At 40.1% G+C, this 26,993-nt stretch overlaps 1 protein-coding gene across 2 annotated transcripts in view; it reads right to left on the bottom strand.

Moving 5' to 3' along the window:
- Nucleotides 1–900: 900 nt before the first annotated feature.
- ZCCHC24 (zinc finger CCHC-type containing 24) overlaps nt 901–26,993 on the bottom strand; it is a 122,442-nt gene continuing 96,349 nt past the window's right edge. For both annotated transcript variants that reach the window (XM_074874520.1, XM_074874522.1), the window contains 2 exons: nt 17,944–18,108; nt 901–7,563 (listed from right to left, as the gene is read on the bottom strand). In XM_074874520.1, coding sequence (XP_074730621.1) covers nt 7,450–7,563; nt 17,944–18,108 — 279 coding nt within the window. In that variant the 3' untranslated portion in view covers nt 901–7,449. The remainder of the gene's footprint in view (nt 7,564–17,943; nt 18,109–26,993) is intronic.

Genomic DNA, 26,993 nt, shown 5'->3' with positions numbered 1-26,993 from the left:
CACACACGCATGCACATGTTCTTGTGCTCTTTCATAAAGACTGAATGAGAAGAGCACTCAAATCTTCCCAGAAATCAAGCTTGCTATGTGATATAAATGGTGTTACTGTGGTAAAGAACTCCAAGTGGCAAACATGCACCATGTTTCTATGGGTGATCAGGCATAGAAGAACTGTGTGCTGGTGTGTCTATTAAAAATTTTCTGTTTGTTTTAAATAAGGGGATCTTTCATGTTGGAGGCAGACTACCTAAAGTCCAAAGTTAATTTCATGACATCCTTATTTTAATTTCCAATCACAACACCATTGGCAGTCTCAGTAGAAAAATTGCTTGCCATTGAATTTGGATTGAGGATGTGAGAGGAGCATTGCTAATAAACAACAAACATTCAGTAGGCCTGGTTCTTGGCAATTTCTAGTGGTCACTAAGAATGAACTAGATCCAATTCCCTAAATTTTAAGTGGTATACCTTGATGACCTTTAAAAATGATGAAACTTGTTTTTCATTATAGGAACTTTCTGACATCTAAACTTTCCTATCCAGCTATGAAGGATAGAAGTGTACTTTGATTCTAGGAGGTTTTCCCTTCAGAATAATGCTAGACAATACCAGGCTGTTAAAAATGAAAAGCTGGCACTGTTAACCCACTGTTGTTCCATCAGCAGAGGAGACTTTGGGTAAAGCTCTCTCACCCAGGATGCAACTAGGCTTGTTGCAGCTTCAGGACTTGGCTGCAGTGGAGAAACTTTTCCTCATGTGGTCTGGGTCAAGTTATGCTGGGGCAAGTTTGCACTGTGAACACCAGGCTGCAGCTGGCCAGTCCGTAACCAGGAACCCAATGCAGCTGGTAGTAAAACTTCAAAGGAAGGAACGTTCAAGAAAACCATACCACTCTCTTGCTGTTTTTTTGCAGTACTTTAATACAGCATTAAAATGCTAGAATACTAGAGGAAAGCTGTATACTATCCAGCAAATAAGGCACATGTCGGAATGCCATTTTATGGACAATCCACAACAGAGGTTTTACAGTCTCTTTAGCAACATAGTCACCAGATGAGCAAGCTGTCATCTTGATTGCTGAAGCAGAACTGGTACCTCTGAGGCCTTTGTCCATAGGTTTTGTTTGTTTTAGCTGTACAAATTTATTAACAGTTACAGAAAAAGAAATTATACAAATCACCAACTGAATCTGACAAGGTCAGTGGGTACAGCTAAACAAATGTAATAATAATTAGGTTAATTTTTTTTAAAGCTGAAGAAATTCATAAGATACAGTGTTAGTTTTAGCACTAGTACACAACACAGTGGGTGCTGTACTAAACAACCTTTTAAAGGAATCAAGAATCCAGTACAGGGTTGGGTAGACTTCCCATTTTAGCATGGTAAAATATCAAACTAAAAACCCAATCCTTCATAATATAATCAAACTACATGAAATGTAAAGTGTAAAAATGCTTCAAATACGTGCACATGCATATTCTATATTGCTATGAGTTCTAATTAAAATAAACATAAACCCCTACAATAATCTACTTCAATCCTTTTCTCTTACATCCTTTGATTGATATTATTGCTGTAGCCGATACTGCATAGCTGAGCTCACAGTCTGCAGAGTTGTGAAAGTCAAGTTGTCAAACAGCGTCCCAACCAACTCTCTTCCCCTCTGGTTATGGGAAAGGAAAGAACCACCATTTGAAACCCAACGCTTGTGCTTCGGAGTTTCTGAAAGCCGAGTCTCTATGGTGCTTTCAGCATCTTCTGTGTCTCTCACAAGGCCATAAAGTGACAATATACTGTTATTTGCTCCTCACTTGCTATATGTCTAGTGATAGCTTTTTCTAGCAATCCTTCCCCAAATACACATAAATAAACTGTATAAGCAATTTCATATAAGTCTAAGCACTTGAATAATATATTGGTTACTTAATACTGATATTTTCATCCAAGGATAAGAAAAACAATATGGCTTAAAGAATTGCAAGGTTTTTTGTCAGAATTATGTACCAACTTTCATATAATATTTTATGTAGACAATATTTCCTTCTTAATGTAGTTCTGTTGCATACTTTATACAGACAAAAGCATTGTAAAAAAAAAAGTAAATTACTTCCATAAATATTTTCTTGAGGATACATCCTTAGTTCTGTAAAATACTTAAGAAAACTCTTACCTCTGTTAGTATCCTAGTTGAGAGGAAGGCCCTTCTGAAAGCTTCCAAATTGTAAAAACTTTTCCCAAAAAAACAAACTTTTTAAAAAGGCCCTCAAATATATACAAAAAAGTTACTGCAAAGAATTTCCAGATAAGATAACAATTCAGTATTATAAGAAATATTTGTAACCATTCAAAAATTTTAACATCTAAAACGGTTTCCAAAATACACACATAGTATTAAAAAAAAAAACTGAAAGAAACTCTATGTCAAGTATAACTCAAGATAAATACACATCTGCAAGTAAAACTGTAAAATACTTCATACAGGGGTAAACATTTATATCAATCATCTATAGCTAGTAACTGCACACGATTGTCCCTTTGAAATTCATCCTAGAAACACAAACCATCGTCCCTATATCTAAGATCTCAAACAGCTCTCTGAGCACTTCAGCAATATAGCAAACTGAATGGACAGCAGTGGTTTTGCAGATAGGAAAGAGATATGGGTTGAAGCCCAATCGGGAGTGGAGTGATATCTTAAAGAATGATTTTTATATGGGAATAGTTCCATCACATTTTAAAATATGTTGGCAGAGGCAAGTGGAAAATATATGTCAATTCACTTAACTTGAAAAACATGTTGATGATTTATTGCATACTGTTCAGTGGACAACTCTTAGGATCCATACTAGGAAAAAAAAATAATCTATGACTGCAGGACAAAGAGAACTAATATGTGAAGTCTGACACTTCCAAAAGCTCTTAACTTTTAGTGTTTTACATAGTTTTATTTCTGGAATAACTGCTAGAGCATCACAGGTATGCAACCCATGTATAATCTAAATTTCACCTTATACAAAAAGGTAAAATGTAGAGAATACTTCTCGGTATAAGGCTTCTCTCAGACATATGTAACTTCACATTTTTAGTTTACAAACTAAGTCCCATATAATGGGGAACTTCAAAATACACCTATTTTCAGAAATAATATATACTCTTGTGTATTTATCTGAAATTAAAAAGCAACTTTGAGACAAAAAGGCCTCAAACTTTGCTTGTGTGGTATCATTTTATGTCCATGGTAGCAGCAGTAGAAACTGGCTAAAATGGGGCCATCCTTTAAACTACAGGGATTTTTCTTCATCACTGTTAAATGAAGTATTTGTAACTACTTCACTGGAGCCACATCAAGTTAAAGCAGCTAAAAACCTACACCACCCATTTCAAATCACTGATACTTTTCTCCAGAGCAGTGCCAATGCCAAGGACAAATTCCATGTGAAATGTTCTGACCGACTGAGGAAACAAATTGTGTTTGGTTGTTTGGGGTTTTTTTAAAGAAATAAATGAAAGCTTAAAAATCTCCAAAGAGGGGAAAAAGGAGGAAAAAAAAAAGGTGTGTGCTGGATGGATTGGTAAGCAGGCAACAGCAAGCATCTGAGGTTAAAAATCCAGTTTGCCAAATAAATGCACAGAGCCAAATTTCTCTCAGGTACACCCCTAAAGAATACCCAATTTTAGGGCTGTATTTATTTAAAACTCTTCTTACTGATGCTTGCTTTGTAAGACTGTCTAAAAATGCCTTCAAGAATTACTAGCTGATGTTCTAAATGCAGAGCTGGTTATAGAGAACATTAGAAAGCATTCAGAAAAATCTAAGAGCTAAATCAACTCATCTTCTTTCCAGTCAAAAATCTGAATTTTTAAGGTTTTTCCAATCTGGAAAGAGTGAGTTAGGTCTATAGGTGAATTACCTTTTGGGGGGGGGCGGGGGGAGGGGAGAAGTCGTCTACATTTTGTAATCAATGTGTTTTTTTTTTTCTTTTTTTGAAATCAAAATTCAGATGGCTTCTATGCCATCAACTAAAAGCCAGTGGTCATAAGCTATTGTACATTACTCTTGTGGATGTGTTTTGCCAGCAACCACAAACTCCAGACGGATGAGCATGGAGCAAATGCCCAGGGCCAAATGCTATAATGCTATGAGCAAACCTCATTCAGGGAGGGACAGGGCAACACTCCCCTCGTGTGAGCTTGGTGCTGCCACCTTCCCCAGGCACCAGCTCGTCAGGGAGATAAGGTTTCAGCCCTGCTTAGTGAGGACAGAAAACAAGGGGATATCCCCCCAGCTGGGGGAAAGCTGGAGTTCAGCTCCATGGCTGCAGGGGAGGGAGGATTGTGGTCGCTCCCCAGGGAGCCCCCGTCACTCTCCCTCCTCACATCACTTTTGGCAGGGATGGCAAGGAAAGCAGGCTGCTTCCAGCCCTGGGGTGCCCAGGGCCTGATTGCACCCGCATCCTGCACTGGGATGGATTTGCGGTCTCTGAGTTAGGCAGTACAAACTACGGCAGTGTTGCTTCTTTGCCTCGCATTTTGGTCTTTATCTGCTTTTCCCCAGCATAAGTGCAGGGGAAAATCTGTTCTCCTCTTTATTTCAAATATGCAAATATTGCTTAAATACTTTATATGTCTGCTGCCTAGAAAAATATCAATGATATAAATATTGAACTCTCATAAGTATGCTCTTAATTAACACAGTTAATGTCTATAGGTGTAGAATAATAAAGTTGATCATGTGTAGTTTTAGTACAGCCTAAAAATTCATAAGCTAAAGGCATTGCCATGCAGTTTTGAATCTGGATAAACAATTTTTAACAGGACGCTGTCATGAAAATAGCAACAACTGCGTATAATGGTATCTTTTAGTTGGTTTTTGTTCAGAACTGGGTGGTGTGCTGTATATTGATGTAGCTGTATCAAGGGATGTGCTATTTTACTGACCTAGTGGTTATCCAAGAGGGAAATTATTTCAACACAGAAAAAAAATGGTTGATAGCAACATCTCAGTTTCAGGGAGAAAATAACATTTTCCCTTACCTTCATCTAGGGGGGTTTCTCTACATGTAGTTGGATGTGAAGCATCAAGGTGATTGTTTTTGTTCATGTACTATTAAGTGCTCAAGAGGAAAAGTAGATCTTGTTTAGTATGTGGCTCTTTCAAAATTACTCATGCTTGAAACAAACTATTGATATTAATACCAGAGATCAGGCTTTGAAAATCCACTCCTAGATTTGCCTGTGTATTTTCTTATTCTTATTTGTATGGGCAGATTAGTTTCTTTGTTTAGAGAATTTGTCTCTAAGGTAGTTTCTGAGTCTGTGCAAAAGAATGTGTTTCCATTTGAAAATGCTAAAGCTGCGTATCTCACTGAGGCAACTGAACTGTTAATTACTGTTAACTTCCAATAATATTATTTTCAGCTATTTTAGTTGATGGAATTGCCAGCTGGTCAAAACTAGTTTAGAAGTGATTAATTTAGTTAATACTATTTTAACATTACATAGCACTTTTCATCCAGTGATGTCAAAACACAGATACTAAGTAAGCCTCACAACTCTCCTGTGAGGTAGGTATACTAAGGTATTATTATCCCCATTTTGCAGTAGGGGAAACTGAGGTCCAGAAGGATCTTGTGACTTGCCCAAAATCAGGAAGCTAATGGAGAGCTGTGGTCAGAAGCCAGGAGTCCCAATGTTTATCCATTGCTCCGACCAGTAGGCTGGGTCACTTGGGCTACCCATAAATAATGGTTTGTGAGATAGGTACATGACACTACCACCAGAATAAGCGGAAACAATTTTGCCCTGCTTATAGCAAAGCAGGGAAATGGCAAAAGTTTGACCCTAGAGCAAATCTGTAAAGCTTCACATTTCCTATATGAATGTTCACTGTAAGATTTCGATTTGCTTTACAAGAGCTTGACTGTACATACTGGTAACATCCTGCTATCACTTGGCATAAAACCCCTTCTGTCTTAGCATTATGGAATTCTCAAAATAAATTTAATTCACATCAAGTTATTTAGGATTTAAAGTATTTTCACTATGTATCATTCACACAAATCCATTTCTCTAAAGGAAACTTCATATAAGTAGAAATTGTTGATTAAAAAAACCCCAAACAAACATTATCCCTGTAATTTTTTGTGAATGCTGCAAGTGAATTGCTTGTTGTTTCCTTTTGCCAATGTATTTTTCTGTAGAGATACAAACAGGATACTGTCTCGAGGTACTTTGAGTTCATGATATTTCCCAATCCCTGATGAGATACTTCTTTGCAGCAGGATGCCCCTGCACAAAGTTCTACCTGAAATGGGACAATGAAATATAACTCCTACATTTCTTGTCACGTACGTAGGTGCTTCAGGAAGACACAAAGAGGGAAGGTTATACAGAGCGTTCTCCATGCCTCAAAACACCCCTATGGCTAACAACTTTTATATTATAACAAATTTGTACAGTAGAAAACAGGACATAAAAATATTTCCAGAAAGTGGCTTTAAAACTATTATAAATAGTAAGTTTGGCTAATCTTTCAATTAAGGGTTTTGGGGACAGTTTTAAGTATTCTTATCCCCCCTTATTCACAGTAAATTTAGTGTGCTTGTGGCCTAATGAACAACCCATACACATACAGGGACCATTTCAGTGGGATTATATGACAAGAGAAGGATCTGTTAGTCGCACAAGCAAGCCAATTTTGTCTCCTCCAAAAACCTCTTGGAATCCTTCCTGATGCTCTGGGTCCCATTATGGCATTCCCTTTCTACTGAACGCACACCCTCAAACAATTATTCACTTTTTTTTGCCACATCCTGCAAAAATGATTCTGCCTAAGCCCTGCCCAAGCGATCGTAACAAATAGAAAAAGTCCAAGAAATCAGCACAAAACTCTCGGACTTTCCAAAACTGGGAAAACAATAATTTACCTTCTTTTATGCTGTGGCTTGTTTTATCTTCGTCTTGTCATATAATAGGAATAACGTTCATGTTGTGGGCAAGTGCTTGCAATTAGTGGCCCCACAGTTATTTAACCTCTGCAAAAGCCATACATGTAAAATATATTCCTTGTGAATATTATACCTTGCCTATTGAATAGTACTTCATTTCACCGGGCCATGATATAGGGTCTGTGTAAACAATCAGCAGAACCTGTAACCATGGTTCTGTTGTGAACGCTATCAGCAATGCTTTCTGTATGTGTGTGTACATATATATATAAAAATTTACATATATATGTATGTATACAAATCATAGTCCTGTAAATACCCATTGCATGTGTGTGCATGCACAGGAGAAATATTACATTCTATTAATGGTAAGGCATATTATTAGATAGGCAATATTGGCAATTATTTTAGCTTTTATCTTAATTTGCTGTGTTGCTGTTGATCGCATGCTGCCAGAGGATCTTTAAGGATGATGGGGACGGGAAGAGGCCACTTCGAAGGTTTATTGCACACGGCGGCAGTAGTAGCCCAAAACTTTGCACTTCTCACACAGATGCTGGGGATGTTCTTTGCTCTGATCCGAAACATCCAGGCCGTCCGGCTTTTCCAGGGGTCTCTGCGGTGCAGGGAAGGAAATCGGATTAGATCCTAGGTTTTGTCATTGTTACTCTTTATTATGCATGTGAAGCCTACTTTTATGCTTAACTGAGCTTCCTCCTAGTAGTTATAAAGGTACTGTAATTCTTTTCTGAAGGGACGAAATATTTTTTCAGCTCTTCAGCTCTGCACTGGTTCAGTGGCCTAACAACTTAATGTCATTCTTCTTCATAAAGGTGGTGGTAACTTTGTTGTAGACAAATTACCAAAAGACTGAACTGGGGACTGTATTTATAAAAGCAGTAACATAGAAGAGTTTATTCTCTTGGCTCCAGTAACTGAGATGTCCCAAAGTCATTAGCACCTCAAGCATGGGAATCCCATTACCCAGCAGTGCCAGCAGGGTTACCAATGTTAGATTTAGCCGCTATGACAAGAAAACTGTCTTAACCATACACAGATATTACATAGCTAAATGAGGTTTTCCCAATACTCAGCCCCATATTTCTGAGGCTGAAATTTTTGAAGTAGAGCAACTGCAGAAAAAAATCTCAAAACAAACAAAATCCCAAAACCCAAACAAAAACCCCAACCTCACAACACAACCCTTTGCCCTGAACCTGAGTAACAAATTGACTATGTATTTTTAGTAATATTTGTGAAATCAGAGTTGGAGGTATATTAGTCTAAACAAGGGAATGAGACGGCTTTGTTTTTAGTAGATCTTTGTTCTTTTAATTTTCTATGACATGTAAAGGATTTCACAATCATTCTGAAAATAAAATACCTGTGTTAAATATTGCAGTAAGGTTAAGTGTTTGGGAAGTCTAATAGGTAGAGAGGTGATAGAGATATGAGGTAGAGCATAGTAAAGTGCACCATTTGTTTGAAAAAAACAAAATTCCCTAACCCATAATTTCTCTGTTTTTGTGAAATGTACCTCAAAGACTATTTCATTGTACAGTGCCTTCCCATGAAGACAGCAGTTGTTATATGGGACTGTAGTAGAGACATTGTGTGGTGTGAAATCTGAAAATAAGCCATAAGCTTCTCGCTGTTCTCACAGGGATACTAGACTCTTGCTTATCTTTTCAAAATATGATTCTTGGAGCAGGGGGTGGATAAATATAAATTACAAAATTATGGCCATTTATCTTTTTACACCTTTCCTAAATCCTAGACTTTCCTTTATCTGTAAAATCTTAAAGTACACCCGATCATTTAAGATTTCATTTGTAAGTTCTTCATTCCAAAGCCACCCATCTGAAACCCTGTGGACAGGAAGAACAGAGACATTCAAAGCTTTTTTTTTTGACTATATAACACTACAAGAACAGCTCATAATCCACAGAACAGAAGGGTTTCTCAGCTCTCTGAACAGCTAAAATGAGACGAAATATATTCTATTATCCTGAACAAGGGATGTCTGCAAATTCTTGCTTGAATGTATTGGATTATAAGTACAACACTCTCATGATATTGCACAACTAGTCAAAACAATATATAACAGTAATTCAGTGGTGATTGCCAGTGGTTTGTTACTGAGTCAATGTTCTTATCCATGGTATTGCCTGAAGTTTCATCTGTCCTGGGCCACATATTATATGTCTTCGAGTTTAACTTCATTTACAATTTAATTGCAAATTGGATTCCTTGTATCAGGTAGGGAATAAGGAAGGTAGTTGCATCCCTCATCTCCTCTAAATCCTTTAATCTCCCCCTGCAACACCACTGAGCTTTGAATGACTTGTTGGAAGTCAGTATGTTAGGATCTGAGATCAGAACCAGCAGTTCTGTTTCTAGGCTTACAACCCAGCCACTGGTGCAAACAGTGCTTTTTCCACAACACCAACAAGTTGTATAAGTTCATTTGGTCAGAAAAACTGCCCTTCTGCCTTTTCTGCCACTTATTCCATCAACATCTGCCCACAAATTTTCTTCATGAATTTGCATTACATAAAAGTAGTCAAAGATGATGCTCAGATTCAGGAGTCCCAGGAGTTAATTTATGTTCCTCAATGGAGAATCTGAGAGTTTGAAATGCTACACTTAAAACAGGCTAGTCGACTCAGTTCTGATTGCTTCTACATGCTAGCTGTGCTCTGATTAAAGAGAAAAAGTACAGCAGTTACCATGTTTATTGATATAAGCCAGATTTTTTTTTAATACGCAAGGCCTTGGGAATCATTTTTCCTGGAAATAGTGCAAAGGACATTGGGAATGCCTTGAAGTGCCAAGAGTTTTTGGACGGTTTTCAGAAACAATAGCTCTCCACAGTTTGCTTTCCCCCTGCGTTGATTGAGCTCAGCTTTTTGGCCTGCAAAGCATTTTGATTTCAGAAATGTTATTGTTACCAGCATGTTACGACACGGAGGCTGGGGAGAGAGGGGTTACGAATGCAGGAAAGCAGGTTGCCAAGGGCCAGCTGGAAGGAGTGGAGCCGAGCAGAGCCCAGGCTACGTTTCTGGTGAGGCAGTGGAGGGCTGAGGCTTTGAAACTGGTAGTGTGCTTGTGTGGTTTGTGTCCCAAAACCACTTCAATCTAACTTTTGCATAAAATGAAATCCCAGCTTATCTCCATTTGTTGTTTTCTCTTCATGGGTTTCTTGTAAGGCAAAAAACCCCCTTCAAGCACCCTGAGAAGCAACAGTTCTCCTACTGTTATTTGTCTGTTACTAATTATGGAGGACTTTAAAGTAATAACCTTACACCCTTGCGACCTTTCTTACACCATGCTAAAAGGGTAGGACGTTAGACAGCCAAAGGGCTGTGTCCATCAAGATTTGACTTCCTTGGCACCAGCTGACCTTGGACAATTCCCACCAGCTTTGGTGTGGTGGAAGCAGAAGATGCCGGTGCAAGAGGGGTGTGGCAGGATCGGGCTGCTGCACGCTGTGTATTAGTTTTGGGGATTGCCTGAATTATGCAGAAGATCCAAATAGCTGAGGATGCTGCAAAAGTTCTGTGCTGCTGCTGAGAGGACGGTAGCATGAAAACTCAGCCATGCATTTGGAGAGGGTGTGGATAAGGGGACAGGCTATTTGGCTGAAAAAATAATTCTTTTCCTTAGAAAGAGGTGAAATGGAGCTTGTAACACAACAGAAAATCCTGCTATGTTTCTCTGGGAAAGGTATGCTTTTTTCCATTAAATGGAGAGTTTAAATATAATACTTCAATTTTCATTGTTTTTTTAAATGCAAGCATCCAGGATTTGGCAGTCCATATTTTCAGTGAAAACAACAGGGATGGGCACTCTTGCATTCTTCATTTTTGTGTGTCTTCCTTTAATTTTCTCCTGGTAGTTGCTGGGTGAAAATAGTCTTGTGCAGCTCCACCAGGAAAGCATTTGGTGGTAGTGAATAAAGCTGTTGCCTCAAGGGAATGAAGCTGAAATAAATTTAAACTTATATAGCAATTCCTGTCCTGAAAATTAACTTTTGATTGTGAACTATAACTGTCCCAGTCTGCATGTACTGAATGAACTCTGCATTCTCCACAAGTCAGTTAAAAACCCCAAACCCTCAAAACAAAAAGTTCACCCTTATGACATGTTAGGTGTCAGAAAAAATGTTGCTAGGACATCCTTGAGGAAAATTGCTTCCACTGAGAGGCAGAATGGAATCATGTGGCTGCTTATGTTTGAATTTAGATTGAATTTTTTCTTGATGTAGAATGGAACAATTTGCACCACTGATAGATAGAGGATCTCATCAAAATTCAAATGTAAGAAAACACTTATAAATAATTTTCCAGACTCATTACCTCAAGTCTCAATGGAGCAAATGAGATGGTTAAATGACAGATTAGATATGTGAATAGAAACGGATTCTACAACTATAGTTGGCAGGAAAATTGTTAGGCTAACAGTCTTAGGGAGCCATAGGTAGTCATGCTTTCCTCAAGACACACATACTATCGTGAATTTCTAAATTTTTAGTCCAATAAAAAATTACGCACTGGGTAAAAAGCATGAAATGCAATGTGTGTTCTTGAGCAGTAGACCCTCTGCTTTTCTCTCTGCCTGGGGGGAACAGGGACATTAATGAGGCCCTCAGTTGTCACTGTGGATCTGAGAGGCAGTGATAAAGAAGGCTGTGGATCAGAAGCATGATGCTCAGAGAGAGCAGGCAGCCTCTGTCAGCAGCATGCCTCTGGGACCAGGCTAGCTAGAAATGAATGATAACTGCATGAGTTAAATGGTGAAAATCACTTTTTAGAGTTGAGAGAAGCTGCAGTCTGGTATTCCCACTGCTGGAGTACACAAGTATGGGCATGCTGGGGAGGGTTTGTTAAATCTAAAGAGTCAAAAGATCATACTTGTAGGCCTGAAACTGTTGAAAAGGCTTGAGTGATCAGACCCATCCCTCCCCATACTGAGAGAAGAGAGGTGGCTGTGGATGCACCCAGGTACGGGAATTGTGATGGGACCACTGCATTGCCCATGGAAGTAATAGCTTGGATATCATGAAGAATGTATTTACATACCAAATTATTTCCAGTCCAACAGTAAATTCCTGACAGCTGGAAGAAAATTGTGTCCAAGAGGACAAGTCGGTCACCAGATGGCTGGTTCTGCACCAGTGGAACAGCTGTCATCACAAACAGCACTGGAGTTAGCCACAAAGTCAGAGAAGAAGCCTTGATAAGAGGCCAGCCAGGAAGCAACCACAGGTGCAGATGTTGCCGCTATAGCGGACAGGGGAAGAAAATGAGAATTCAAAGCTTGGCATCTGGGCTGTTACAGTGCCAAGAATGCTGGTGAATGGCTATAAGGACTGGCTCTATTGCTGGAGCAGGGTAAGAAGAAGCATAAACAACTGCAGAATCCAAATTCCTTGGAAGAATAAGAGGTAGGTTTAAGTCCCATCTGAGATGTCTGTTTACGTTTAGAATAGCTAAAATAACTACTCAGGAAACTACTTTTGGAATAGCCACAGAGCAGCTTTGTCAGAGTAGTTCCTTGGTCTCCTACTTCTCAATAAAGCTTGAGCTCAACGGGGCTCCAATTTTTGTCCCATGTCCTGTGAATTCTTGTAAGCACTTCCACAGGGAGGTTCACCACTTGAGGGACATGGTGGAAATGCAAAAGGAGGGACACAATTGGCACAATTCAGTCATGACAACAGAAAAGCATGCAGAGCTTCCTTGGGATGAGGAGCAGTTTTGCAGCTCAGGTGCAAGAGCCACCTGATTCCCTGCTCTGTGGATGAATTGGGGAATGAATGGCAGCAGCCTTGCTATCAGACTCTCGTGTTATTTCTTGTAATACATGTTCCACCATCTCTCTTAAACACAAAGATTTAGAGCTGTATTTATAGAGCACTCCGAAGTATATACACAGCTGTAAAATTGCTGAGAAGACTTTTCCTGCCTCACAGATTAAAAGCTCATTCTCACAGATAGGGTATGTGGAGTAAGAGCACAGGGCTGAATTGAGACATTCCTTGTGGGGAATTGGCACGGGATAGTTTCCTGGAGTGAAACGAACCTCCAGGAACAAAGAGCAGGTGGCAGGGAAGTGTGGCTGCTCTCCTCTCCAGGGACCCACTAACAAAAGGTATGCATAGAAATCAAGATTTGAGCATAGCTGTACAAGCCATTCACAGACCCAGCATATGTTCTTGAATGGCTACCCCAGAGCTATCCAGAGTGGAGATTATTATCTTCAGTACTCTGATATTATTGCCTGAGCCAGTTACATGGGAGTACTCAGGCATGAACCATCCCTTGTGAGACAATGTAGACAAGACCTACAGGACTGTAAAGTCCATAGATTGAGGAAAGCAGCTGGGGAAGATGAAATACAGAGGTGGAGATGAGGACTGGAGAAAAGGGAAAGCCTGGCAATTGAGAACAAACTTCTAATTCACTGCAATGAGTATCAAGGAATCCTGAAATAGGGATTTCAATTTTTTTCTCTCCTAAATTGGACAAAAGCATCCTAATCTCCAATATTCAGGGTGATGTAGCAAGGCTTGATGGCCCATGTGGTTATATTTCAGCTGTTGAATAGACTCTATAGGGGCTGATCTATTTGGTTAGAAACTGGGGGAATGCAGAGATACTCACTTGGCCATACCAAAGGATGGGAAAGTATCCTTGGAGGTGGTTGCTGTGTCTTGTACAGGACACTTTCCTGTAAGTGTCCTCTGCTGTCCAGGATCAGATGTGGAACAGAGGAGGTTGATCTGATCTGACCTGGTATGAGTTTTCATGCTGCATATACTATTGTGAATGGAGACTTTTTAGAATGTGCCCTCACCAGGGAAATGTGCTACCTGACTGGTTTTAGACATGGTCTGAGTTGTTTGCAGTTAAGTAATTTTTGTAGTTTTGGAGGCTCTTGTAACTTGATGTAAGGATAGCTAATGTTGAGGAACCAACAGTCATTTTTACCTGCTGATAAAAGGACCATTAATTTTTTTAAAATAATGTTCAAGATACCATTTTATCTGTTAGGTCACAATGATACGTTTACCAAATAGTAGGGCAAGGAGTAAGAAAAGCAGATGATGAATTCCAACATATTGCGGAGGAGAAATATTGACAAGATTGTTTGGAAGTAGAATTGATTTATTTCACTAGAGGTAAATACTGTCTGAGCTTGAATGGAGGTCAAACTTCTTCTGTCTGGCCAGTTCATATGGGTTTTGTTAAATTGGGGGAAAAAAACCCAAACATTAATGGTTTACTTGTACCATGATCACATCAAATAGTGTGGTGACTTTGCAGTGAAACAATAGACACTACAAACCAGCAACATTGATTTCTTTTTCTTGAATGCAGTTAAAATGGCACAAAAGAAAGAAGGCTTCTAGGGAGAGGCAGCATCTTTTCTTAGATGAGTTGTTTAAGTTGGAAAAACTGTCTAATGGAAGATTCAGGTAAGAGTGAAAATACTCTGATCCCATGTAATAAAGGTGATAGGAGTACATAATTAGCTGAGGGCATCCACTAAAGCACTGCTGGGGGGAAGTGACTGCTAAAAAATTCTAGAAAAGTGCATAAGAACTCAGACATGAATGAGGACTCTCCTATGGTAGGTGCCAACAAAGTAATCGAAGTCTCAAGAACAAAGAGGAAATATATACAGAAAATGTTAAGGTGGTGTAGCAGTGCTAATTAAAAAAAAAAAAAAAACAAACCTACTAAAACAATCTTATGTGCACAATAAGATTTTTTTTTTGTGCTTTAACTCTCAAACTAGAAATTAATTAAATATCTTTCACTGTGCTTTTACAAAATATAGTCATTAGTGTAAGAGTACTGGTGACTGGGTAGAGCATATTTTCCAAAATTGTGCAGAATAACACCACACAGATAAATGTTTAGAGAGAGTCTGGCGTGGAGCTGGATGCTTGGACAAAAAACATGTATGGGTTAGCAAACACTAGGCTCTGTCAAGAAGTAGTGCTGACCTCATGCAGCCTGTTAGCTCTTCTTTGCTTCTGGCTCTGTGCATGAACTGATGCTGTTTTCTTTACTGTCTGGCTATTGCTGGTATGTTTAATCAGAAGCAGCACAGGGCACCTCTGGAAGAATGAAAAAGACTAGAAAGAATGAAGATAGTAACACTGAGAAATAGAAGCAGATGGAGGTGAGGCAGCAACAATAGGATGTAAAATCTTTCAACTCAAGGTTGTAAATTCGAATTTTGGGAAAGAGCACTAGTGAGTGGCTGCAAGTTATTTATATCTGGAAGCCTAATTGAAATGCACTCTTGTCTTGAAGAACTCAAATAGCTGCCATACCTACTGGTGAGACATGAACACATGGATAGATAAGAAGAGCAAAGCTCTTCCACATCCTGAGTTATGGTGTCCTTAGGGGATGGCATGGAAACATAGTGATGGGGATCAGCTGTGGAAACCTGCACTGCACATGCTGTGATTATTCCCCAGAAAACAGCATGTATATGGCTCCAAGGCAAGCACATCTTACGGAAGCACTGTAGACTGCAACCCTTCCACAGTCTGTCTCTTGACTTCAGTACTAGTATGCAGATGAGACTCCTCTAGCCTGGCCATGAGAGGCAACTCTGCCCAAGAGGACCACTTGTAAACCTTCTTTACTACAAAATGTACATATTCCCAAGTCTATAATGCCTCTTGAATAGTGTGGATGGGATATCTCTTGAGCGATTTCTTGTGACCTGTTGAACGGTAACATAAATGATGGAAAGAATTTAGAAGAACAAGGTAAATATTTATAAACTTGTGTTATAAATCAATAGTCTTGTAGTTTCTCTCACCCTCAAGACTGTACTTCCGTGCATGTGAAAAATTACTTCGTTGCTCGGCCTGGATTTTGGTGCAGTTGTCTACACAAGCTATCTAAACAGAGACAAGGAACCAGAGACCTTGGAAGCTTTGAGATTTGTCTCATGTAAGTTAGTGAAAGAAAATTGCTCCACCTTCCTTCCATATATATGCTTCCACAGAAAAAGAGGTCCTTGCTTTTTCTCACGTGTAATATAGTTTGTAGTCACAGTTTTCTCAGGGAAATTAGACTGCAGTTTCTAAAGATGAGCTCTTGTTTTCAGGTTTGGAATCAGAGTGCCATTGGCCCAGAAAAAGGGGACTGGATCACATAATCTCAACTGGCCAACAGAGATAAAGATTTTCACTGGCTCAGACAGGGAATTATAAAAGTTTATTGTAAAGTAGAAAAATTCCCATGATAGAAAGAAGGGATGATCATGTAGTGAAGTATGTCAAGTTTAAAACAAGGCTTCTGCCACAAGCGTGGCAGACTTCAAACATTATGTTTTAACTGTAATTCATATTGCTTCGAGGTACTAGCAATTCTAAATCAGTATTTTGGCTGCATATTGGAATGCAATGTTGCCGTAGAGACTGAGCCAAGTCTTGCCTTTACAATTAGATGAATATGCACATATATACAAGAGGAGGAAAGACAGTTGATTTGATATTCCTGTGTGGGATAAAGCTTAATAGACTTATTTGTATCTCCTCTTCCTGCTTGTTGCAATGAATTTCAGTATTCCTCTGTCTTTTCATCATAATAAAGTCACAGTATCCTTCTTCAGGATTTTTCTTCCTGACACTCTCCCCTTCAAGATCTCATGAAATGGTATGAGGTGTTCCTTATGAGCCCATGGAAAGAGCTTTTTACAGGAATTTTGCAAGTGCTTAGGTAACTAATGAGACACCTAAGGCTCCTAGTGGAATTTCCTTTGCACCTACTGCAAGTACATCCAAATGATCTGTCTATGGTTTGAGCAGTCTCTGAGTGGGTAGCAGGTAACCTGACCCATGCAGAGCTCTATTTATTACTGAGATTCAGCTAGGATGAATTACACCTGAGGCAAATCACACCTCCCAAATTCTTTTAAAATAATTCTCACCTTTTCAAGCCACAAAAATTTTCTGCAATGTTGTGAAGTCGCCCTTAAAATTTTTCCATGATGGACAGATTTTTCATGGACTTTCTGCATGAAAATTCAGCTTTGACAGCCAGTCTGCAGCCTTGTTTGTCAGAGAAGCAAGGGGTATGAGCTCACACAGTTGGTCTGTCTGTCTCCCACTAAAGACTGTTGAACTGGTTGACTGCTTGTGACCAGTTCTAGTGTGACACAAGCAGAAACTGACAGTCAGTTTTCCCATTGTGAGCTGGAAATGCAGGAAATTACCTCAAGGGATAAAGGCAACTGCAGTCTGCAGGGAGCAGGAAAGAAGCCTGTGTATACCATGTGAGCTGTGCCTGACAGAATGGCAGATAGAGCTTTCCTAGCAGAGCTACTTCTTAGATTTGACCCTTTCAGCTTAACAAAAGGTTTTCTCTTGAAGTTCTTTGCTTGGGCATCACTTGGTATTATGGAAACCAAGAAACTCCTCTTTAACCAGGCTGTATTGCTTTACTGTCATTAACCAAGGAATTCTGTAGGCAGGAGTCATCTTAATATTGTTCTCTTTTATCACTAATCTTTATAAATAGACATAGCCCCTTAACCAAATCCAATCTTATTTCAACAGGTGAAAAAAGTAGTATACATGGGAAATAACTCCACTGATACCAGTGGATTGAAACATTAAATCGGTGTAAATATGAAGAGAATCAGAAGAACTAGGAGGCCCATTGCTAGTGCTGCATTTGATTTACTCCATCTCAGATTATAATATCTCACAGCCTGTTTCTATAATAAAGTCAGGCAGAGATTTTGCTTTGGAGGTATTTTTACTGAAAGATAAAACATTCAAATTTTGCAAGTCTGATGACACCAGTGCAGGTTTCCAGGACTGAGAACTCATCTGGGAAACAATTTTTTGTGGTGTTTTGTAGTCCATATCAAGTCCCATTTAAGTCTTACCAACACTTCACAAAGTCAAGAGCATTCCTAGTTCCAAGCCCGTATGCCAGTAGGTCTGCACTTCTCCTACCTGTTTGTGAGGATAAACATTAATGTGGCACTTGATACATTCTTGTCCCATGTTGGCCCAGGAGTTTCCACTCATCCATTTTCTCTTGCATTTGGGGCACTTATATTCACCAAAGCAGCGTTTCTTGCCCTGGTATGGAGTCAGGCCTTCTCCTTTTGGACGAGCCTACAAAACAAAGGGAAGTAGCAATGAATGACCAAAAAGAGGTGTGTGGGAGTAGTAGAAAAGTAACGTGTTATATTTAATTTGAAAACTTTGGGCAAAAGATACTGAAGGCTGACATGAAGGTCATATCCCCTTAATGGAGAGTTCACATGTCAAAGCTAGAGTTTAACAGTTCTGAGAGTTACTTCTGTAAGAAGTATTCCAAAGTTAAAGACGACTTGTAACACTTGTAAATGACAGGGAACATAGTATTTAGAAATATGCCCATGTGCTTTTTGCAATTAATAGTTTTAATATCCATTTCATTATGATAACATCATCTCTATTGAGTACATATTGCTAGTATTATATATAGCATCTGGAGAAGTAGCTCACTAGTAAAAGACTACATTTCTTAACTAGATCCTTGTCTGTTCCTCACTAGAGCCTATCATTAAGAAAACTTTTTATAATTCAGCTTTGCACAGCCTCTAAACAATGAAATAATGGCAATTCATTAGTATGTGGATACACATTATTACATGGGAGTGCACAGACTGGGATTGAGTATGAAGAAAAGATGGCTTTGATTAGTGGAAATCATTAATTTAATGATCTTCATTTGGTTTCTTGCTCTTTGTAAACACTTTCAGTTATTACTACATTTTGAAGGAAATAGGAATGTATTCTTAAATGGATCATTGTTATGTCTAAACGTTAGATGTCCCCTAAAGAAAGACTTTTTGTCTAGGGAACCTAGTAGAGTAGACAATGACCTTATGCAAATACTGGTTTTATTTTTTTAAATACACTCACTTAAACTGTGTGTTGTACTTAACAAAAATATAGTAAGGTACATAATATGCTAATATGTTAAGGTGAAGATGAGAGTATTGCATACAGCTGTCCTGAAGACAGCTGTAAAAATGAAGACATTTTCCCAGAGTCTCTAGCAGGTGTTGAAATACTGCCCATGTATTCACTGTATTTTGTTTTATTGTTGCCTAGAGGGAGATACTTCACCTGTATAGTGGCAGAATGATATGATCACCTATCAAAGGCTTCTTTGTCATTTATTTATATGTCACGCCTCTGTGGCTTTTTTTTTTTAATAAGGTTTCCAGATGAAGTTTACAAAAGTTAAATGACCCAACATGCTAGGAAATGGTTTGGTTTTGTTTCAGGAGCTTGTAGGATTTCTTAGCGTGTAGGTCCAAATTGCTTCCTATGTGAAAACATGGGGTGAAATAGCAGGTGGTTGGCAAAAGACTTGAGATTGGCAGCAGCTCTGAGACTTGAGCTCCCGTGGCTGATAGAGATGGTGTACACTGTGTTACCTCCAGGGTTGCATGTGGGAGCAAGAGGGAAAGAAACTCTGATTGCATTCCCCCCCTGCATGCTGGTGGGTGGAAGAGAAGCAGGGGAACCCCAAACCTACTCTGTCTTCTTTTTTTTTTTTCTTCTGTAGTGTCAGTAAAAAACATTCTCTATTTTTCATGTTTATTCCTCAGCACAGCAATATTCTTGGAAAGATCAGATGCAGTAGCAACCTCTGTTACAAATAGGCAAACTTCTATAATAATTTGCTTTATGATGCTCAATCTGACAAACCACTGTAAATATTCTGGCTTATAGCAAAGATGAAGCTGACACTAGGACACGTACATTTATACAAGTATTGCACAGAAGAAAAAAAAAAAGTTCATTGGTATAATGAGAAACACTTGGAGTTCCATGACTAAATGAGTGCTGGCAAGCACCCAGAGCATAATCCTCTGATCCATGGTCCCTTGATAAGGATGAGAGATTGTCAGTGAATGTAGGGCAGGAAGGTGTCAATTTATGGAGACATCCTTATTCTGGACACTTAATTTGGCACTGTCTCTGAGGAATTTATGGCACAACTCAAGTCAGTGTAAGGAGCCACTTGCTCTCTTCATTTAGAATTTTTCATGGAATTGAATAGGAACCCTGTGTACAGAGAGCTCCCATGACTGAGAGATGTTTCCCCTCCTCCTGAGGTGTCAGGGATTGCTTTATTTGTGGTTTCAATTGGGGCTATGTTATTGAACAGAAGACGAGTTATTTCTGATTCTCAGTTTCAGTCACACGCTACTTAAACTCTTCCTGCAGTCAGACCTGGAAATGCAGCTTCATTACCCCTACTAAGAAGCAGTCCTTTCAGAAAATGTGCAGGTCACTGAGTGCATTATTTCCAAAAGTAATAGCACTGACTTAGGAGACACAGCGAGTCTGAGAAGTCTTGTAAATGTTTGCAAACAGTATTTAAACATAACACTCCCACTGCAATATGTTATGCCAGCCATAAAGAGCATTTAAACATCAGACTCCCACAGCAATATGTTGTGCTAGCCACAATTCACAGACGGGAAACTTTCAGAGATGGCCACTTTGAGCAGGCTGGTAACTGTAGGTTTCTCCAGGTCAGGTAGCTGACTTCAGAGATGCCAATGCCCTGAAATGCTCTGCCCTCACAAATGCACAGGAGGGCACTGAAGATGCTAGTTGGTGAAGTCCTCAGTTTGTACAGCTGGGCATCAGAAACGGAGGCTTTCCAAATTACTTTTAAAATTTGGCTTCTCTAACTTGCTCAGTAAATCGGAAGCATAACCAGGAAAAGAACATAGGAGCCCCAACTCCGGTGGTAATTTCCTGTTATAATTGCTAGACTAAACTTCTGATTTATTTTTATTTTAACTTTTCAGCTGTTATAGTTTCCCTCCTCAGTCAGTGACTTTAGTTTGCTGGCAAAGCTACAACATCCTCTGTAGGTGTTTCGCTATTCTGCTTTATGGATGTTTATACTTTGCCTTGACAGATATTATTTTCCTTACCATATCTTCAGTTTCCCAAACTGTGCCCCACAGGGAATTTGGACTCTCAAACAGGCAAGCTCATTTTCTGCAGTGAGAAACATCGTTAGGAAGCACTGACAGCAGTGAAGGCAACTCTCCAACTCCCTCCACCCTTCAGGTCCAAATAAAACATAAATTTTGACAGTATTTGGTGGAAGGCAAAACCTGAGTGAGATAAACTACACTAATGGCCTGAGAGGTCTGAGGCTGACTGTTTCCTTTTTTCTTTTTTTTTTTTTTTTTGGTTGTTGTTTTGTTTTGTTTTTTTGTGTCTGTGGCTTCAGCAGCAGCACAGTTGAATTGCATAAACATTTCCAAGAAACAGCCTGCTCCTTGGCACAGAAGCAGCCAGCCCTGCCTGGCAGGGTGCTCGAGCACCCGGTCGCTCTCTGACAGAGGTGTCTCAGTGCTCATCCAGCTGGAGGGCAAGAACTGTTTTCACCAAAGGTTTTTTTTAACTAAGTGCCAAAAAGAGCAAGAAGACATATTTTGCCTTTTGGTATTAACCTAAAGACTTATTTTACAAAATGTGGGATTCACCTTGCTTAAACCATTAACCTCCTAATTCCTCCCCACCCTGGATTGATTTGAATGGTGTTTAATAATAAACTTTAGTTGGTGTTTAGGTCATGCAATTCCCTCACTGAGCATTATCTTTTCTTACTCTTTCTGCAGATGAGGATTTACTTATGTTCTGAGTTAACCTGGTGTGCTGGTTTTGTCTGGGATAGAGTTAATTTTATTTCTAGTAGCTAGTATGGGGCTATGTTTTGGATTTGTGCTGAAAACAGTGCTGGTAAGACAGAGATGTTTTGGTTACTGCTGAGCAGAGCTTACACAGAGTTGAGACCTTTTCTGCCTCTCACCCCACCAGCGAGGAGGCTGGGGGTGCACAAGAAGCTGGGAGGGGACACAGCCAAGACAGCTGACCCCAACTGAGCACAGGGATATCCCAGACCATATGGCGTCATGCTCAGCAGATAAAGCTGGGGGAAGAAGGAGGGGAACATTCGGAGTGATGGCATTTGTCTTCCCAAGTGACTGTTAGTTGTGATGGAGCCCGGCTTTCCTGGAGATGGCTGAACCCCTGCCTGCAGATGGGAAGTGGTGAATGAATTCCTTGTTTTGCTTTGCTTGTGTGTGTGGCTTTTGCTTTCCCTATTAGACTGTCTTTATTGCAACCCACAAGTTATCTCGCTTTTACCCTTTTGATTCTCTCTTCCCCCATCCCACTGGGAGGGGGGGAGTGAGCAAGCAGCTGGGTAGTGCTTAGTTGCCAGCTGGGGTTAAACCACAACACCTGGCAAAGTTACGCCCCTATTCACAGTGGCAAAATATTTTGTTGTTACCATGTTAACATATATTGTCCTGTTGCCTTTAGGCCCAGGTAGTCTTTGGCCTGGTTTCTACCCTTGGCTGCAAAAGCTTGGTGGAACTTCCATCTTACCATGTTTGAAATAATAGTCAAATTAGGTTACAAACTGTAATGTGAACAAGGTTTTTACATTTTCAGCATTCTTTGTGTCTGGGGAGTTGACAATTATATGCTTTAAATGCTGATTTGACAGACTGACTCTGTAAAACCAAACCTCCCAGCATTTCTCCTGCTATGTGATGGTACTGCTCTCCAACAGCTTCATTCAGACATTTTAAAGATTATTTAATGCAGCCAGGACAGGTAGGCCTTCAGGGGTGATCAAAACCAAAGAGGTTTTGCTAGAAGGGCTAGAAACTAGCCATTACTTGAAGTATGTCTCAATGTCCAGACCTAGGCCTATGCAACAGATTCTTGTGCTGATCTGACTTTGGAAATCAGCAGGGGATTTGCAGAAAGGAGTGCCTTCCTTCCCTGAGGTAACCCTGGGGTGGGAGCTGTGGCAGCCCAGAGTCCCTTCCCTCCTCGTGGCCCTCAGATACAAACTTAAGTCAGTCTTGGACGCATGGTGTTAGTGCTGAGGCTGAAGGGGACTCCTTCTGGCCTTGAATTCGGGAAGCAGCAAGGATTCTGCAAAAGCCCTTCCTGGGCCCTCTGTCTGCTAGCAGTTAGTCAAATGAAATGACCTCGCCCTCTGATTCATGAGACAGAGATACATCACCTTGGTCTTTAAGACAAACACTAAGACAAATAAAATCATCTTTGCAGGATTACCTAGCCAGTGCACTTGTTTGCCTTAGCTAGATCCAATGTATGTACAAAGCCAGTATTTTTTTTGTGTGGCACAGCAATGAAAATGACATGGATATTCCACCCTTCACTGACACCCAGCTGCCTCTATTTTTCATTCTCTTCCTTTCTTCAGCCAAAACCACAAATTGGCCATAGTAAGATTTTAAAAGTGTTTAAGTTGAGCTTTTCTGCTGGTAACTGGCCAGACAAGCTCTCTCTCAACCTATCAGATGGTGCATCTCATGGAGGAATCTGCCAAATCACTTGGCAGTGACAGACATAATAAAGGACTCTTTGCTTTCCCTAGAGAATTCTCTTAAAGTATCAGTTTGCAGAGTCAGCAAAACCAAAACCCCCCCTCCACATGGCCTGCTTAAAACTAGATTCATTATAAACAAGGGGCAGAGAGTTTCCTCAAAGTGAAATGCACAGGAACAAGTTATTTAACACTCTTTCTTACCCTCATCTTCCCCTGAGTTTGTGTTACACAGCTGAAAGGCATACAGCACAGGGAAGATGAAGCCAGAATTATACCAGTAGGTAAATCCCCTTCCTAGAAGTCTGTAAGGGTCTGCTTATAAGGATGCTTCATCAAATAAAGCAGAAAAGCAATAATAGCAAACAACAGCTTGATGCACTGACTGGCTCCCAAGAGGTTTGTGGGAGTGGGAGGGCCAGAGTTGTATTTTGAAATGTGGGTACTCCAACACTCTCAACTATAAGTCAGCACAACTAGGAGATGGCATTAAAAAAACCTAGCATTCTTATTTTGCACTACTGTACATGCAAAGCTTTGAGAAAGGTGAAATGAGGATGATAAAGTATACACAAAATGTTAAATTAGAAAAGGAAAAAGAGTATTAGAAGTGATTTGGTGTACTAGATGTCCTGGCATTCAAGTCCTGACTCTGGAGCAAGTTCTAGAGTGTTGGGAAATACACTGAAGTCCTCTGATCTTTCTCAGCTTTGTGTAGGCTGTGTAGAGAATGACACACTTGTGTGGTTATGCCAAATGGCACATAAAGGGAATCCTTAGGTCAACTTTTTTTTCTCTGTCCTTTATGCCTTTTGTATTAATTTAAATCTGAGTATCAACAGAATACATAGATATAGAGGTTCTATGTTTAAGCAATGACTTCTATCATAGAACCATAGAATGATTTGGGTTGGAAGGGACCTTAAAGATCATCTCGTTCCAACCCCCCTGCCATGGGCAGGGACACCATCCACTAGACCGTGTTGCTCAAAGCCCCGTCCAACCTGGCCTTGAACACTGCCAGGGAGGGGGCAGCCACAACTTCTCTGGGCAACCTGTTCCAGTGTCTCACTACTCTCACAGTAAAGAATTTCTTTCTTATGTCTAATCGAAATCTACCCTGTTTGAATTTAAAACTGTTACCCCTCATCCTATCACTACACTCCCTGATGAAGAGTCCCTCCCCACCTTTCCTGTAGCCCCCTTTAAGTACTGGAAGGCTGCTACAAGGTCTCCCTGCAGCCTTTTCTCCAGGCTGAACAACCCCGACTCTCTCAGCCTGTCCTCATAAGGGAGGTGCTCCAGCCGCCTGATCATCTTTGTGCCCTCCTCTGGACCTGCTTGAGCAGGTCCATGTCCTTCTTGTGTTGGGAGCCCCAGAGCTGGAAGCAGTACTGCAGGTGGGGTCTTATGAGAACAACGTAGAGGGGGAGAATCCCCTCCCTCAACCTGCTGGCCACACTTCTCTTGATGCTGGGAGATGGTTGGCTTTCTGAGCTGCGAGTGCACATTGCTGGCTCATAGTCAATTTTCTATCTGCTACTACCCCCCATTCCTTCTCTGCAGGGCTGCTCTCAATCCACTTCTCACCCATCCTGTATCTGTGCTTGGGATTGCCCTGACCCATGTGCAGGTCCTTGCACTTGGCCTTGTTGAACTTCATGAGGTTTGCAGGGGCCCACCTCTCCAGCCTGTCCAGGTCTCTCTGGAGGGCACATCCCTTCCCTCCAGTGTATTGACCGTGTCACACAGCTTGGTGTCATTGGTGAGCTTGCTGAGAGTGCGCTCAATCCCACTGTCCATGTCTCCAACAGAGATGTTAAACAGTGCTGGTCCCAACACTGACCCCTGAGGAACGCCACTCGTCACTGCTCTCCACTTGGACATTGAGCTATTGACCACAACTCTTTGAGTGCGACCATCCAGCCAATTCCTTACCCACCGAGTGGTCCATCCATCAAATCCATGTCTCTCCGATTTAGAGGCAAGGATGTTGTGTGGGACAGTGTCAAATGCTTTGCACGAGTCCAGGTGGATGGCATCAGTTTCTCTTCCCTTATCCACCAGTGCTGTAATCCTGTCATAGAAGGCCACCAAATTTATCAAGCATGATTTGTCCTTAGTGAAGCCCTGTTGGCTGTCACCAATCACCTCCTTATTTTGTACCTCTACTGAGCATAAATATAGTCCTCTACTTTCTTGGCCATGTAGTCAGTGTCTTTCTAGCACGGTGGTGTTCAGAATGCAATGCAATTCTCCAGGAGCCATTAAAGAAGACATGAAAGTTTGTGTAGCATGCAATCCAAAGTAACACTAGTCTTTTTATTTTGCTTGAACAAATACCCTATTTCTGCTGTTACAAACATTTTCATTCCCAAGTCTTACTCTCTGGGAAACATTTAAAAGTACATTGATGAAGCTGTGTCAGTGAACTTTTATAGGTAAATTTTGAAATGGCAGAAGACCAATTTTATGTTTGTCATTTTAATATATGAATATGTATCTCTTGGTTGCTTTGAAAAATCAGTGTTGTCAACATATTATATGTTAACTGTAATTTTGATCTCCTTTCCACAATGGTAAACCAAGAGTAAGATTTGGCAGTATTTGTTACTAATAACATGCACATGGTTTCTGATGATGATTAAAGCAATAGGCATGGTTGTCATGGACATGTTGATCAAAGTCTAGAAATCCAAGAAGTTGGCTTGGCAAACATTTTAACATTTAAACCAAAATCTGGTTTTGCAGATTTTTCAGAATCCTAGCCACGCTTTTTGGAACAAAGGCTTTTCTTCTGCTACAAAATGTTTAGTTGATCTCATCATTAGAACCACCCTTGGGCCAAAGATATATATAATACTAACTTTTGTGCTAAGTCAGTTTGAAGCATCATATTTGCAAAATTGCCAAATATTAGTTACTATCTGATGTGTCAATTACTTAACACTGAATGCTCTGAGAAGCTGATACTGTAGGTTTCCTTCTTTGCGAATCCTAGTCATCACTCCACAGCTAGTATAGAGATAGAAAACATGTAAAAGCTTAGTATAGTACAGTCTGAGAAAACTACTGTATTAATTAAAAAATAGTATACTGTTTTCATAGGCTTCTATCTTAATAAAAAAAAAAGACTTGGAGGTATTGACACAAGCAAGCAGTGTAACAGAAAAGTATTTGGGAAGAATGGTAATGTGGTGATAGGACTGGTGTTGCACTTTTAACACCTGGATTGAGTATGTAGCCCTAACAGATTTTCTGTCTGATCTCGGTCAGATCATGTAATCAGACTATACCTCAGCTCTTCATCTGTAGTGAGTAGAGGTCCTTTTGCTATTGCCTGCCATTTCTGTGGTTCTTGTGGCATTGTACTATCACTTCAGGCTATATGTATGGTGATGTAGCTTGTGTAGCGTGATGAAACCTTGAACTTGATCTGGGCCAACTAAGCACTATTATAACATACCAAGCATATAACAGAAAATTTTCAGTCAATCCTTCTCATAGAAGACAATTTGGGTGCATAGTGTATTGCACAGAAACATGTTCTCTCTAGATGAAGCTTCTTAGTGGAGTCTTAACAGAAAGTGAAATTCTGCTTGCATTC

This window comes from Strix uralensis, chromosome 7, assembly GCF_047716275.1.
Source record: "Strix uralensis isolate ZFMK-TIS-50842 chromosome 7, bStrUra1, whole genome shotgun sequence".
Lineage (NCBI taxonomy): Eukaryota > Metazoa > Chordata > Aves > Strigiformes > Strigidae > Strix > Strix uralensis.
The sequence above is the reverse complement of the archived record's forward strand: the minus strand, read 5'-3'. Positions and strand labels throughout refer to the sequence as shown.